The sequence below is a fragment of the Brassica napus genome, chromosome A7 (genome assembly GCF_020379485.1).
Source record: "Brassica napus cultivar Da-Ae chromosome A7, Da-Ae, whole genome shotgun sequence".
In the NCBI taxonomy this organism is placed as follows: domain Eukaryota; kingdom Viridiplantae; phylum Streptophyta; class Magnoliopsida; order Brassicales; family Brassicaceae; genus Brassica; species Brassica napus.
In genome coordinates, this window is record NC_063440.1 from 21,779,949 (window position 1) to 21,795,481 (window position 15,533).

The following is a 15,533-nucleotide window of genomic DNA, read 5'->3' on the forward strand; positions in this document are numbered from 1 at the left end:
GTTAATAGTAACAAAAAATCTCTATATATATATCTATACACCTATATATTTTTGTTATTGTTAGGACGGCATCGCATTTATTTTGTATGTTGCCATTCGGATCTTTAGCCTACATTTTCTTTATTTCTAGTCACTTGAATTTGTATACAGTTTTATGTCTACTCTTTTTCTGTAATTTGCAATAATATTTTTTAAAAATACAATATGAAAACCTTTTTAAGAAATCGAAATCACGCTTCAATTTAGAGACCAAGATGTATGGAGCCACGTTGAAACAAATCACATCCTTCTATTTATTTATTTTGATAAATCCGTTCAAACTCTTTATTGCTTTATTGGACATCGCATTAATTCTCAAATACCGTAATAACATGATATTTGCTCCACGCGAACATAAATGTCAAGATATTGTATAAAATTATGCTGACAATAAAATAAAAGAATAATTACATTCGGTTCACTTGGCATATAACATGATATTTGTCCACTTGGTATATAATTATATTTTAGATTTATAATTCAGATTTTTGGGCTTTTTGTAATTTTAGGTTCTTCAGATATAAGAAATTAGGTACCAGTCGAATTTATATATTGAACTGAAAACAGTTCAATACCTTAAACTAGGACTGGAACTTTAGATCTTTGAATCCATATATTTTACCAACGCTTTTGTCTAGCTGAAGTTATTTGTAACCGTTTCTGTAGCCGTGTACCCGTGTTGCTTGATTTCTTTTTCTCAACATCAACTTTCATTAACCAAAAAAAATGAATACATGATTTTGATCACAGAGATTTAAATCTAACATACAAAAAACAATCTAGTATAACCTAAAATCATTAAATTAGATCCTATACTACCTAATCAACAGTCTGATGTTATTTAAAAAGAATATACTAGAGTAAGCTTCATTTATTATAACGTTTTCTATTTTAGAAGCCAAAATAGTAAAATGTATTAGAGATTTTCTTACGCGTTTTTATCTTTTTTTTACTTTGCCATGTGACATACTAATTAATAAATATTCAAAATTTTGGTTGAAATTATTAACTGATTTTTCAAATATAAAATATAATTATAATTTTTTTTTTGAAAACTACTATATTCGTGAGCAAACTCTAATTCACTAAAACTCGCTTGTTTAATTCTTATTTAAACAATTAGTAAACTCATTTATTAAATAAATCTAAAGACAAAGTTCAAACGCATGAAAACTGAAGCAGAGCGGTGAGTCAGTTCTACTCATTTTCACATATCATTGTTAGCATTACTTAATCCATTTATAAGGCACATAATTTATCTAAAAAAAACTTACAACATTTTCTACTATTTATATCCTTGTTAAGTGTTTCACAAACTTATCAAACCTTTAGAGGGTCTCTTTTACTCCCTCTCACTCCCTTCATTGCTTACACTACAGTGTAGCTACTGTAGAGTGTAGATCAATACTACACTGCAATGGCTTCTCCAAAAACTGCTGTTTCATCTCTTTCTCTTCTTGTAGCTTTAATCATCTGTTTTTCACCCGTCCACTCCTCAAACACCATCGGCAAAGGCTACCGTTTGATCTCAGTCGAAGAATCTCCAGACGGTGGTTTCATCGGCTACCTCCAAGTCAAACAGAAGACCAATATCTACGGCTCAGATATCACCACTCTCCGTCTCTTCGTCAAGTAAGCCTACTTCTTTAGATCCTCTACTTCGCGCCCTACGTAACCTTCTCTATTTCTGACCGTTGGATTTTTCAGACACGAGACTGACAATCGCCTCCGTGTTCACATCACCGACGCAAAGAAACAACGATGGGAGGTTCCATACAACCTCCTCCCCCGCGAACAGCCACCACCGGCGGGGAAAGTCATCGGAAAATATCCGACCACAGTCCATGAGATCTCAGGCTCCGAGCTGATCTTCAGCTTCACCAAAGACCCATTCACATTCGCCGTGAAACGTAGATCCAACGGCCAAACGCTCTTCAACACAAGCTCAGACTCAACCTCACCCTTCGGACAAATGGTGTTCAAAGACCAGTACCTAGAGATCTCAACTTCATTACCCAAAGACGCATCACTCTACGGTCTAGGCGAGAACTCGCAAGCCAAGGGGATCAAGCTCGTCCCTAACGAGCCTTACACTCTCTACACGGAGGATGTGTCGGCGATAAACTTAAACACCGATCTGTACGGTTCGCATCCGGTTTACATGGATCTGAGGAACGTTGGAGGTAAACCGTATGCTCATGCGGTTCTGCTTCTCAATAGTAATGGTATGGATGTGTTTTATAGAGGAACGTCTTTGACTTACAAAGTCACCGGAGGAGTTTTTGATTTTTACTTCGTCGCTGGACCTTCGCCGCTTGATGTCGTTGATCAGTACACTTCGTTAATTGGACGGCCAGCTCCAATGCCGTACTGGTCTCTAGGTATGTACACGTTTATTCCGGTTATGTTTTACTGTCTTTAATGATTTAATGCTATTACATTAAGATTAGAAGACAATTAAAGACTTTATAGGATTAATGATTGTGTTTGTGGGTATAGCATTACTTTATAAATAGGAAAAAATATTGTATTATTTTATTTAGAGAAAACATTGAGGTCAATTTCAACTCTACTGTTAGAGTTCAATATAAATGAGTTAAGAGATGTTTTAATGTATTCCACTAATATAGAAGAATGTTATATTTTCTGTATATATAAGAGAATAATATTTTCTCTTAAATATAAATAAAAATAACATTATTCTTTAAAAATAGGTTAAATATAATATTTTTATTGTAGAGAAATATATTAGAATGAAACACACTTCTATATTCATAGTTTATATTTTTGAGAAATGTAAAAGTGGATTGAAAATCACACCGGATATTAGTATGAAATTGCAGGTTTTCTAAGTTTTGACTGTTAGTCAAAAGAAGTGTCACACGAAAATGGATTTGCCTATCATTGCTAATCAGAGTGATGAAAAATGTTATGAAATTAATTGTGTTGAATATTCTTTAAATGTCACGTGGTATTATTGATAGGAAATTCATTGTACATTATATCTTCTCCGACACAACTTTTAGTAATGTTACCCAACTGTCGCTTTCTAATTATGTTTCCCACCAATTAAAAAAGATATGAACATGAAGGCGTTTGACAAAAAAAAAAAAAAGAACATGAAGACGTGTTACGTTGCTTTCCTCTTTTGTTATCCTTTAGGCGTTGAAAAGTTGACTCTTGATCAATGATTATTATTATCCTCAGCAAATTTTTATTGGTCACATGATTCTTGCTATGGTCTTTGCTAGAAATGGACCATGATTCTATTTTTATATACTAATCTTGTATGAAATTTTGTGTAGGCTTTCACCAATGTAGATGGGGATACCATAACTTATCAGTCGTTGAAGACGTGGTTGATAGTTACAAAAAGGCTAAGATCCCACTTGATGTGATATGGAACGATGATGATCACATGGACGCACACAAAGACTTCACACTGAATAACATTAGCTACCCTCGTGCTAAGCTATTGAAGTTTTTGGACAGAATCCACAAGATGGGAATGAAGTATATTGTCATCAACGATCCTGGTATTGGCGTCAACGCTAGCTACGGTGTCTACCAACGAGCCATGGCCAACGACGTGTTCATCAAGTATGAAGGAAAGCCTTTCTTAGCTCAAGTCTGGCCCGGTCCGGTTTATTTTCCTGACTTCCTTAACCCTAAGACGGTCGCTTGGTGGGGAGATGAGATCCGCCGCTTCCATGAACTAGTCCCTATAGATGGTCTATGGATCGACATGAACGAAGTGTCAAACTTTTGCTCAGGGCTATGCACAATCCCAAAGGGGAAGCAGTGTCCTAGTGGAGAAGGACCTGGTTGGATTTGTTGCTTGGACTGCAAGAATATAACAAAAACTAGATGGGATGATCCTCCTTACAAGATCAATGCTACTGGGGTTACAGCTCCTGTCGGTTTCAAGACCATTGCCACAAGTGCGTTACATTACAACGGTGTAAGAGAGTATGATGCTCATAGTCTCTACGGATTCTCCGAGACCATTGCCACACACAAGGGTTTACAGTCTATCGAAGGCAAACGTCCTTTCATTTTGTCCCGGTCTACTTTCGTCGGTTCAGGTCGGTACGCTGCTCATTGGACCGGAGATAACAAAGGAACATGGCAGAGCTTGCGAGTGTCTATCTCAACAATGTTGAACTTCGGAATCTTCGGTGTTCCTATGGTTGGTTCAGACATTTGTGGGTTCTACCCTCAACCAACGGAGGAACTTTGCAACCGTTGGATCGAAGTAGGCGCGTTTTATCCCTTCTCGAGGGATCACGCAAACTACTACTCTCCAAGACAAGAGCTATACCAATGGGACACGGTTGCGAAGTCAGCTCGTAACGCTCTTGGTATGAGATACAAACTCCTTCCATACCTCTACACGCTAAGCTACGAGGCTCATATGACCGGTGCGCCAATGGCTAGACCGCTCTTCTTCTCGTTCCCTGAGTACACCAAATGTTACGGCTTGAGCACACAGTTCTTGCTAGGCACCAGCTTGATGATATCTCCTGTTCTCAAAAAAGGCAGAACACAAGTAAAAGCTCTGTTCCCACCAGGCTCTTGGTACCACATGTTCGACATGACTCAAGCCGTTGTGACCAAGACGGGGAAGCGCGTGGCTCTCCCCGCTCCGTTGCACTTCGTGAACGTTCATCTTTACCAGAACACTATATTACCCATGCAACAAGGAGGGCTGATATCTAAAGAAGCTAGAACGACGCCGTTTAGTCTAGTTATTACGTTCCCCGCGGGAGCTACCGAGGGATACGCGACGGGTAAGCTCTACCTAGACGAGGACGAGCTTCCGGAGATGAAGCTAGGAAACGGACAGTCCACGTACGTTGACTTTTATGCTTCGGTCGGAAATGGAACTGTGAAGATGTGGTCGCAAGTGAAGGAAGGGAAGTTTGCGTTGAGCAAAGGATGGGTCATTGAGAAAGTTAGTGTGTTGGGACTCAAAGGAGCGGGGTCAGCTTCTGAGATTGAGATCAATGGAAGTCCGATCTCGAACGAGGCTAAGAAGATTGAGGTAAGCTCGAAGGAGCATACTTATGTTGCTGGGTTGGAAGAGGAAGGAGAGAACAAGAGTGTGATGGTTGAAGTTAAGGGACTTGAGATGATGGTTGGTAAGGACTTCAACATGTCGTGGAAGATGGGTATTAATGGTGCAGTTTAATTTGCATGTGAGAGTTTGGTGAAGTATTGGACAGGAGAATGAGATTATTTACAAAAAAAAAATATGCTCATTCTTATTCGTTCGGATTATAAATGGGGAATAGAGGTTTGATTTTGAGATTGTGTTCCTCTTTTATCAGAAGATGTGTTGTTTTTTCGTTGGAATAAAAATTGGAAGTAAGAATATTATAATCATGAGACTTTAATTTCAGAAGGCAACCAATCTACTCTAGTTTGTTATAATCGGTTTGTGTTTGAAAGTGTGTGACGGTTTCATCGGTGATTTTATTTTTTTTTGAAACATCATCGGTGATTTAAAACCCTTCCTTCTGTAGGATCTGCAATTCAATGACTTGACATAAATTTTGTCTTTGTTTTCTGTTTGAAACTAGTCTAATAATGTTCGGGTAAATTTGTTCGGAAATATTGTAAAAGAGATTGATGGCTCTGCGAGCTGAATAGCATGTTAGATGAAGGTGAAATGGAAAGCTAGTTTTTAGTGTGTTTTTTCCTCAGCTAGTTTTCAAGTAGTTTTAATATCTCTTTTTTTCTTATATTTTTTTGTTTACATCATTTCAGTTAGCCATTTTTTTGTCAATCTTTGTTGATGTATTTAGTTATTTTCTTGTGTTTCAACTTGTTTTTCTTATTTGGCCTAATGACTTTTTTTGGAGCAAAGCCTAATGACTCTAGAAACATTTACGTAGTCCACTAATTTCTAATGTCTGGACTTCTTAAAAATTACTTAGCAGTTTTTCATATAATACATCAGTAACGATTTTAGTCTAGTTGTTAGTGTGCCCCTTTAAAAGGATATCTCAGCACGGATTTGAATCCCGAAATGAACATATTTTCTAAAAAAATACATATATCAAAACAACATCGTCTTATCTTTGTTAAAAGTTGATTAACTTCTGTTAGAGTTAATGTAGATTTAGACACGTTTTAGAAAAAAATGGATAATTTTTTTTTAAATTATAATTGAGTTGAGGTCGTTTTTGGCACTGACCATTTGTTCGGGTCTTATTTGGCACGATTGAGAGTGTTGGGGTCGAAATTGGCACTTTTCCTGGTATATCAAACGACGTCGTTTTATCTTGTTAACGGTTGACTAACTTCTGTTAGAGTCAATGTAGATTTAGGCACGTTTTAAGAAGTTCGGGTAGTTTTTTTGAATTATAATTGAGTTGAGGTCGTATTTGGCACTGATCAATTGTTCGGGTTGTATTTGGCACGACTGAAATAGTTTGGGTCGAAATTGGCACTTTTCCCCCATCTGGATGGATTCTTGTCTTTGATGATACACATGCAAGATCTAACAGTGAAGACAACGAATCTAACATGGCTAGGCAAAGATCTATAACTGGGTCTAATCCAAAAAGCCTATTAGATGAAAAATCCATCCCACAAGATCTAATATTTGTTTAGCCCTACGACTTTATATCACACATCCAAAAGGAAAGAGCACAATTAGATACTATTACGCCATTCCCTTTGACAAGTCGTTGAGATAATTAATTGCCAAACCTTAATTAAGAACATAAGTACTTTCTCCGTTTTATATTAAGTACAGCGAAAAAAATTCTGTTGCAAAATTTATAAATTTTATTTTTCAGTTTATTTTTTTATTGATTAAAATGTGGTTAGGTGTATAAGTAATGATGTTTTTATATCGAAAATATGTAAAACTAAATATTTTTTTAAGCTGTGTGTAGAAATTTAAAATAACATTTAATATGAAACAGAATAGTATTATTTTAGTTAAGCAATTGATTGACGAGTCATGGAACTTAGTCGAGTCGTAAAACTTGTCAAATGTTTTCGACTTGTCGGCTTTACTTCTCCTCGTTATTATCATCTTTCCGTGTTTCACAATAATTTATTTACTCACACTGTTTGGAACAATATATTATCGTAACCAATAACATATGCAAGTTCACATACTCCTCCGATAATATGTCTAAAGCTTTGCCTAAGTGTCATAACTAACTTGCATATGTAATTATATCTGCGATATCTTTCTTTACAGTTAAGGTTTTTGACTATACATTAACCGACTATGTTTCACATCAGAAAAGGTTGCAATAAATTGTGCAATAAGTTTCCCCCTCCCCAAAAAAAGAGTTCAACCAGCTGGTCTTGAGAAACGAGCAAACCAGAGGGATTCGTTACTCGTTAGCCATATCACAAAACGATAAGGCAGGTGGCAATAGTGAATACGTGGAAGGAGATGAGACAGGTTAGGTTCGGTGGTGACAGTTTTTTACTTGCGCGGGAAGAATAAGGCGGGAAAGTGGGACCTGCAGAGTGGCAGGCGGCTAAATGGCGAGAAAAGAGTCACGCGCCACCGTCTGCGTGACCCACTTACCTTCTTCTTTTCTTTTCTTTTTTTTTTTGTAAAAAAAAACTATTTTATTATTCATGTTGATCTGGATAACCAAACTGAAATAAAACAATACTTTTTTTTTCTATAGATCCCAATTTTATTTTTATTTTCTTATATAAACATCCATTTTTCAGATCAATTTCTTTAACCTCCTTATACTTTTTACGTTTTTGTTGGGATACATTTTCACTAAAATTAAAATTAATTGTTTTGGAAATATATATAGTTTTTGAAGTACAAGAATTTTACTTTATGTTTTTTAACTTAAATTCAATTTTACTTTATATTTTGCAGTAGAAACTTACATTATTGAACTTAAATTATATATTGTGTCTTTTACTCAAACTATTAAACTATATATTTCATATGTTTTATAAGTGTCATCCTAACATTTTTTTATTACATAAAAATGTAACTTTAGAATTCTAATACAAATTTTACTTATTTTCAATTTAAAATTAATTGCAAAATGCATTGACTTTATCAATAATTTTTTTTATTTCAAAAACTATAGGTCAAACATGTATAGTTAACAAAAAATAACTATATTTCATTTATTTTCTTAATTTGATGAAAAATGTCAAAGTGACACTTATTTAAAAACAAAAAGAGAGTATTTTTTCATATCGGTATTAAATTTATATTCAATGATTTTTTTCCAAATTCTTAGCATAACTTTAAAACATTATATATTTATTTGGATACAATAACTAAGATCTCTTGTTTGTATTATAAAAAAAAAACTTTTTTTTTATATTTATATTTTGTATCTTATTATCTTTGTTTTCTGATTGTTTATTTTAGAAATTTTGTTTTAATCATCTGTTAATTCTTGGTTGTAGTTTTGCCTCAATATTTTGTTGAGTTTAGTTAGCTTGAGTTTAGTGAAAAATCAGTCAGAGTTATTTATTTTATTTTATTTGATCTTGATAAATAACATCCTGAATGGCATATCTTTTTTCTTCTTAATTTTACTCATATGTTCTTAAAATTATGTATTTTATTATACTATATATTTTATTGATTTCTATTTTAATTGGTTTCTATTACTATTCTTATTTTCAAACTATTTCAAAAATATATATTTGACTATGTATTCATTTTTGGTTTTTGAGACTTTGTTGATAAGTTTCCTGATCTTATCTCCAACTTTTCTCATGGGAAACACGTTTCTCCTATTTTCTATACTCTTTCTTGCTTTTCAGTTTTAAATATTGTTTTGTTTCTCCTTTTTTTTTTCTCTGATAATTAATATATTAATTATAAATATAAACATTCAAAACCCAAAGAAAGGGTAGTCCAGAGCTTAAACAAAAAAACACCAGGCCCAACATTGGCCCAAACAACATTAGAAACCACGTTCATAACACGTGTAACAGGAAGCGACGGAGACACGTGCAAGCCGCATCTCCACGATCTTCACCGAACCATCCACGCGTCGACATCCTCCACCGCTTTCACCGCCATGCGAAATCTACGCCGGTGAGTTCACCGGCGATTCACCATAGCCACCGTCTCCTACCGGAATCATCTCGGGATCACGAACCTCCGTCAACAATTCCGACTTCAGACTATTTCACCCAACCAAACCGAACAAATTTCCACCGGAAACTACCGGGATGTCAACCACAATCACCGAAAAAACCCACCTCCAACAACTGTATTGGACGTATTGGGCTTCATCAGGTACGCCAGCACGTTTCAAAGAGCATCCATCGATTAAAAACACACAAACACGATACCAAAGTCGGATGATTCCACCTAAAAGGTCGCAAACCACCGAAGTCAAAGCCGGCTACACCGCATCGAAGAGACCACCGTGTACCAGAAGCTATGTTACAGATCAGGAAGGAAGCAAAGATGAGGGAACCACCACAAGTTCTCTTTATCTCTCAACGTTCATAAGAGAGAAAAGAGAGACTTTACCATTCCCTTCGCTCATCCGATCTCAGATCGTAAAATAACTCAAGCCAAAGCCAACCTTAGAACCTTCCCTTTTTATTTATGATTATTGTTTTGTTTCTCCTATGCTTGTAGACTCTGGTTCTCCTATGTATTTATTTTCAAATGACAATTGTGTGAGCAAGAAGATACACAGTTTTTTTTTTGCTAAAACAGAAGATACACAGTATTGAAGAAGGTAATTAAATTTTTTCTTTATTAACGTTTATGCGATAACATATTCATTGTCTTTGTAGACACAATTTTAGTTATTTCGAAACGTACAATGAAAATCTGCTCGAGAAAAGCCTGGATGATTTAGTATGATTTAGTATTCAAGCTCTTGAGTCTTTCATGGCATCCACCACATCAAATGTACAAAACATAGTTCAGACAGAAAATGAAAAGACAGTGGAATGTAGAGTTATAACGGAAGAACTCTACTTTGTCCAAAAAAAAGGAAGAACTCGACAAGATTTAAAACCCAACACCAAAAAGAAAAACAGTGATAACAAATAGAGGAAGTTAGATGAAATAACAAAGTTCGTTCGTTCAATCTTTCTTACTACAAATAGAATTGTGAATCATGCAGATGCAGGATGCAGGATGCATGCACTGACATAATACATCTAAATAAACTGAAACGCCTTATTACGCACCCAAAGAACATTATGCGTTCATTTAATTATTATTTTCAGTTCGTAAGAATGCAGATTTTATTAAATAGTAATAGTCTGGATTTCAGAATTCAGATGAATGCAGTGGGGGATTGATTTTATAGAGATCACGTGATAAAGTGATGGGACATTAGATTTCGAAGGGCCCTTTCTGCCTATGTAAACTTGGCAGGTGGCGAAGAGCCATGGTACCTCTTCGTCTAAAATGTGACGACCTGATGCTCCGATGAACCCATATCTTCATCTCATGTGCATCTCACATGCCAAGACAGTTGGATTCTATTTCTAAACTTTTCATGCTTAAACATACTATACGCTTTCCCCTTTTTCTTATTATTATTAACACCGAATCATGGCAATTAAGTTGTGCAACAACTTTACATATTCATTTTACCAAATTAGATGTATGCAATTTTGTGATACAAACCGAGTGGTAGTCTAACAGTAATTTTTTGGACTTGATTTCTTCGATAACTAAATTATTATTATTTGACCAGTCTAGACTTGAACTTCAATCCAATTGGTTTACATGGTAGATCATAAGAAATGATCAATTCACTTCCTAGCATTATTCCGAAGGTATTCCAAATTCGAATCAGATAGTATGGTAGCCAGTCCAATCTATAGCAAACTAAGTGTATTCCTCTCGAAGCCGACCGGATCAGCCGGTAGAATTTATTTTTAAAAAATGTGTGATTGTTTTCATCAGCTACATATTTTATTAGATTAAGAATTTTCAGGTAAACGATCGACTTGTAAAGCCACTTCTACCGATGCTATTTGATATACATGTCACATGCTCTATACACGAACTTTATGCGAGAGAGTGGACACTGATGTTATGCATACAAAGAATATGGACTAAATAAAACATCAAATATGTGTGATAGTTTTTGGGAAATTATTACAATTTACAAGAAATCATATGTTGCTAAGTTGACCAGAAATTGAGTAGCGAGAGTTAACTTCTCGTTCTTTCACATATATTGTTTTGGTTTTACATTTATAAGAAGATATTTAGAAAAATTTAATGTGATTTTTGTAAAGCAGATGCTTTATTTTGGTATATACAATACGAGGAAAAAGGAAGAAAAAATAAAATCTCAGAAATTTACTGAAGTTAGCTCTCAGCTTTATTTAGTTCTTTAAGTCGATATAAGGTCACAAGAGGACTCACAACATATACCCTGCTGTCATAATCACCACTATAACATAATGGTGTGTTCTATCATTGCGCGATTTGCTCATGTAATATAATTGTCTTTTACACCATACACCATACATAGACCACTTTTTATATTTTGTGAAATTTGATTTCGTGGTCACTTTTACAAAAAGATAGTGTTATGAGGTTAAATGTTATGATTGATGGTAGAGACTATAACTCGCGCTTAGTAAGATTGAAGGGAAATATAAGAAGAGTCTTTTCGTACATGTGTCACATGTGTCTTAAACATTATTCTCTAAATTTTCGACAAAAACTCCATATAAAATCAGCACTTTCTTTTCACCTCCGGTAATCATATGGTGTTGTTCTTTACATCGACAGCTTGTTGCTTAATTATCTTTTTGATTTGATATTTATTCCACGACCACCTCACTACTTTGTTTTAATACTGTATACAACAATTTTGAACATTTTAAACCGAGTGAGAGAAAGTCGAGCAACTCATATGATGTTTAACTTCAAATTATTTTTAACAGCGCTTACAGTTCTCTAGTGTGTACAACATTGTATATGTTGTCTATTTCATCTGGTACAAGATACCTATTTTTTTGGGTCAAACATTCACATTAACCCATTTTGCAGGTTCTTTCGTACCGAGGAAAGTTTTCCGAGTCGCCGCTCTTTGTTTTTTATAAAGAAGCACCAAACGCGTGAGTAAACCTCTGGAAAATTACCTGGAACCAAAAAAAAGAGTAGCAAATCAGTTGTTTTTTTCAGTTCAGAATGGAGTTAGATAATATAAATATGTGATAAAAAGGTAATATAAATATAAATGGATTCTTATTTGAAATGTTTTAGGTGTTAAGCCAACACAGTATGCATCAAAAAACAATTTTTAGAATGTTTAACACATTATATAAAAATATTAGGTTAGCTATAAAATATTTAAACTTATATATAATCCAGAATATTAGTAATGTTTAAACCAAAATATCTTAATTATTATTTTTTGGATATTTAAATATTTGACTATGAACTTAAACCAATTTTAGTTTATTTGAATAATTCAGTTTATGTTTTTGTATAATTCAAAATTGAATAATTTTTAAAAATTTAGCAACCAAATTAAAAAAAACGAACTAGATCGATAAATCTTTAGATATCACCAATATTTACATAAATATTTGTATCTATAAAAACCAAAAACTAATTAAACTAATATTGAAATAAGTTTTTATTATAATTGATTTTAAAGAGAATTTAAATCATCCAAAATTTATAGGAAAATAAATCAAATCCGAACTAAATAAATATTTTTTTAACAAAACGACTAAAATCTAAAATCCGAACTAAATCAAACCAAAATCTAACAAAATGACCAAAATCTAAAATAAAAATATATTTTGTATTTTAATAAGTCAAAATTTTTTATAGTGAAAGTTGAATTTAGCAAGATTTTTAAAGATTTCATTCATATATTGTAGAGATTTCTTTACCAACTGGATGATTTGTACTAAAAGTTTAGATTTTTATCCAAATAAAAACATTACTATAGATTAAAAAGATAACAAATTATATAACTAAAATCGACTAAAAAGAAAAGAAAAGATTATAAAATGACTTGTTAACTTCTGTGTGGGGGAAGGGAGAGTGTGTAACACGCGCTGGGATTCTTGGCGGGCCATGATAGAAGCATGAGTAAGAGAGAGAGTCATGCGCCATTAATGTTAAAATTGTCCCTACTCCCACAGTGCCAGCTCATTTTATTATATGATGCTAGTTCACTTTTTAATTCTCAATGACGGTTAAAAATAAAATTTATTACTCTAAAATAGTAATGTAACGCTAAATAAACAGTCAAATACAGTTATTTATTAGTAAGAAAACGGAAGATTCATTAAAATCTCTGAGTTGGTCAATAAATGTGAAGACTATAAAAGATTAATTACCAATTTAGTTACTTATTTATGGTTACAAATCTACTACAAAAGAAAACTGAATATTTATTGAATATTTACTTTCTTTTTGATAATTAATTTCCCATAAGTGTCGGTCTTTTCATTGAATGGTTCATTTTGACCGTCATTGGAAAAAGTGAAATCGCTATATAAAATGAGAATATAAAGAGCATGAAAGCTTCACCAGAGTTAAAGAAAAAAAGACAGAGAGAGAGAGAGAGCAGAAGATAGAAGAGAGAGAATCTGAAGAAAAACACATTTCAACAAACAAAAAGGTTAATAAAAAATTCTGCGTTTCTCCATGAATTTATTAAATGAATCGTTCTTCTTCTTCGTCCTCGGATTTGTTTATTTTTTGTTTGATATTTATGTTTTCTCTTCTAGAGATTTGCGTAGTCTTTGTAAAAATCGAGTTATTTTTATTATTATATATATATAATCAAAAGAGACTCTGTTTCTCTCTGCTCAAGGGTTTAAGCTGTGTTCTTGGTTTCTCACTTTTTTGTTCTTCTTCTCCTTCTTGTTGTGTCTTTTTGAAGAACAGGAACAGTTAGCGTTTCTGAACGCGGATTTATGTCGGCTGGATTTGAATCAAAAGCTGTGATTTTGTCTCTGATTAACAACATCTCTAGTCCGATCTCATCAACATCTTGTTCCAAACCTGGTCCTGGTCCTACTTCAAACGCTCTTCACTTCTGCTCTAAGCAGAGGCTTGTTCTCGAGACTCCGTCTCTTTCCATGCGCTTAAGACCCAAAAGGTATCGACTTTTATCTCATTTCTTCGACCCTTTTAAGAGATCTGTTACAGACAGCGACTAAACTCATCTCTCTATGTTTGGTTTTTATGTCTTCAGGACTTGTTCTGGCGTTGAAGTGTTTGGGGGTTTTCACATAAAACAGCAAAAGTTTTCTTTTTTCATAGTTCGCTGAGTTTTTTAATTTATTATTACAAAAACAAAGTTTTGATCTTTAAGTGTTTTGAGTGTGTTTTTTTTATTTTTCTGGGTATTTTTGAGGATTTGGGTTTTTTTGTGTGACGTCAGCAACAATGGTAGTGATAAGTAAACAACAGTCTTTGGTTGACATGAAGAAACCAAAGAGAAGCAACTCTTTATTATCTTTATCATCCCATCCTCAAGATACCCACCAGCCTCTGAGAAAAGTTCGGATCATCGTCAACGATCCTTACGCAACTGATGATTCCTCTAGCGACGAGGAAGAAGTGGTTAAGCAGCCTCGCCAAGTGAAACGCATCGTCCGTGAAGTTAACTTCCCACCTCTTCAACCTCCTCGTGTTGAGCCTTCCGTGTCTTCCTCGCAAGACAGTACCAAAACCACCAGCAAGAAGATAGTATCAGCATCAGCATCGCCTGCTCTAAGGCCTAAGAAGCGTGTTGGTGTTAGGCAGAGGAAGTGGGGGAAGTGGGCTGCTGAGATCAGACATCCAATCACTAAAATCAGGACGTGGTTGGGTACTTTTGATACCGAAGAAGCAGCTTATCAAGCTTACATAGAGAAGAGGAGAGAGTATGATGCACTTGTCGGCATCACTAATGATTCTGTTTCCGAGACTAGTCAATGCTCTCGCTCTTCTCCCCTTGAGCAAGACACTTCAGCTTCGGCTCTCACTTGTGTCAAGCCTAATGAAGAAGAAGAGGTCAAGATTCCTACAACTGATGTTGATTCGGGCAAGGAAGTGTTGTTCGATTTCAACTTTGCTGATCTGCCGATCCCTGATTTTGGTTTCTTTGAGGAACCAATGGGACCTGCTGGTGTAGACGAGCAAGACCTAGACTTTGATTGTTTCTTCACTGATGATCAGCTTGATGACTTTGGTCTGCTCGATGACATTAACGGGTTTGGAGACTGTGGTCCGAGTGCGTTACCGGACTTCGACTTTGCAGATCTTGGGCTCGAGCTACCTGGTTCTGGTTTCCTTGGTGATCAGAACGTTCCTCAACACATCACTTGCACCAGGAAAAGTTTTGCAACTTGAGTTATATTTTTGTTTAATTTTTTATGTTTTTTTCTTAAAAGTATTTAAGACATACACAAAGTGTGTTCCGGAGAGATGTAAGAGCTTCAGACATAATTAGCCGGGTTTTGTATTAAGAGTTTGTTTTATTTAATTTTTGTTTTATAGTTAAAGATGAATCAAAAACAGTTTTGCATCT

The 15,533-nt window shown here is 34.6% G+C and overlaps 2 protein-coding genes across 2 annotated transcripts; both read left to right on the plus strand.

Moving 5' to 3' along the window:
• The first annotated feature begins 1,343 nt into the window (after window positions 1-1,343).
• On the plus strand, window positions 1,344-5,424 carry LOC106353849 (alpha-xylosidase 1). The gene is made up of 3 exons (XM_013793660.3): window positions 1,344-1,671; window positions 1,747-2,420; window positions 3,345-5,424. The coding sequence occupies exons 1-3, from the start codon at window positions 1,457-1,459 to the stop codon at window positions 5,228-5,230; spliced, it is 2,775 nt and encodes a 924-aa protein (XP_013649114.2). The 5' UTR covers window positions 1,344-1,456; the 3' UTR covers window positions 5,231-5,424.
• An 8,468-nt stretch (window positions 5,425-13,892) lies between these two features.
• LOC106353850 (ethylene-responsive transcription factor ERF118) lies at window positions 13,893-15,533 on the plus strand. Its single transcript, XM_048735907.1, has 2 exons — window positions 13,893-14,117; window positions 14,214-15,533. Exon 2 carries the CDS (start codon window positions 14,408-14,410, stop codon window positions 15,353-15,355), a length of 948 nt encoding a protein of 315 aa, XP_048591864.1. The 5' UTR covers window positions 13,893-14,117; window positions 14,214-14,407; the 3' UTR covers window positions 15,356-15,533.

Excerpts from the sequence above, each read along its gene's own strand:
- LOC106353849 (XM_013793660.3), top strand. The coding sequence starts at position 1,457 with ATGGCTTCTCCAAAAACTGCTGTTTCATCTCTTTCTCTTCTTGTAGCT. Across the intron at positions 1,672-1,746 it reads ACTCTCCGTCTCTTCGTCAA|ACACGAGACTGACAATCGCC; the intron begins GTAAGCCTACTT and ends TGGATTTTTCAG. Across the intron at positions 2,421-3,344 it reads AATGCCGTACTGGTCTCTAG|GCTTTCACCAATGTAGATGG; the intron begins GTATGTACACGT and ends AATTTTGTGTAG.
- LOC106353850 (XM_048735907.1), top strand. The coding sequence starts at position 14,408 with ATGGTAGTGATAAGTAAACAACAGTCTTTGGTTGACATGAAGAAACCA.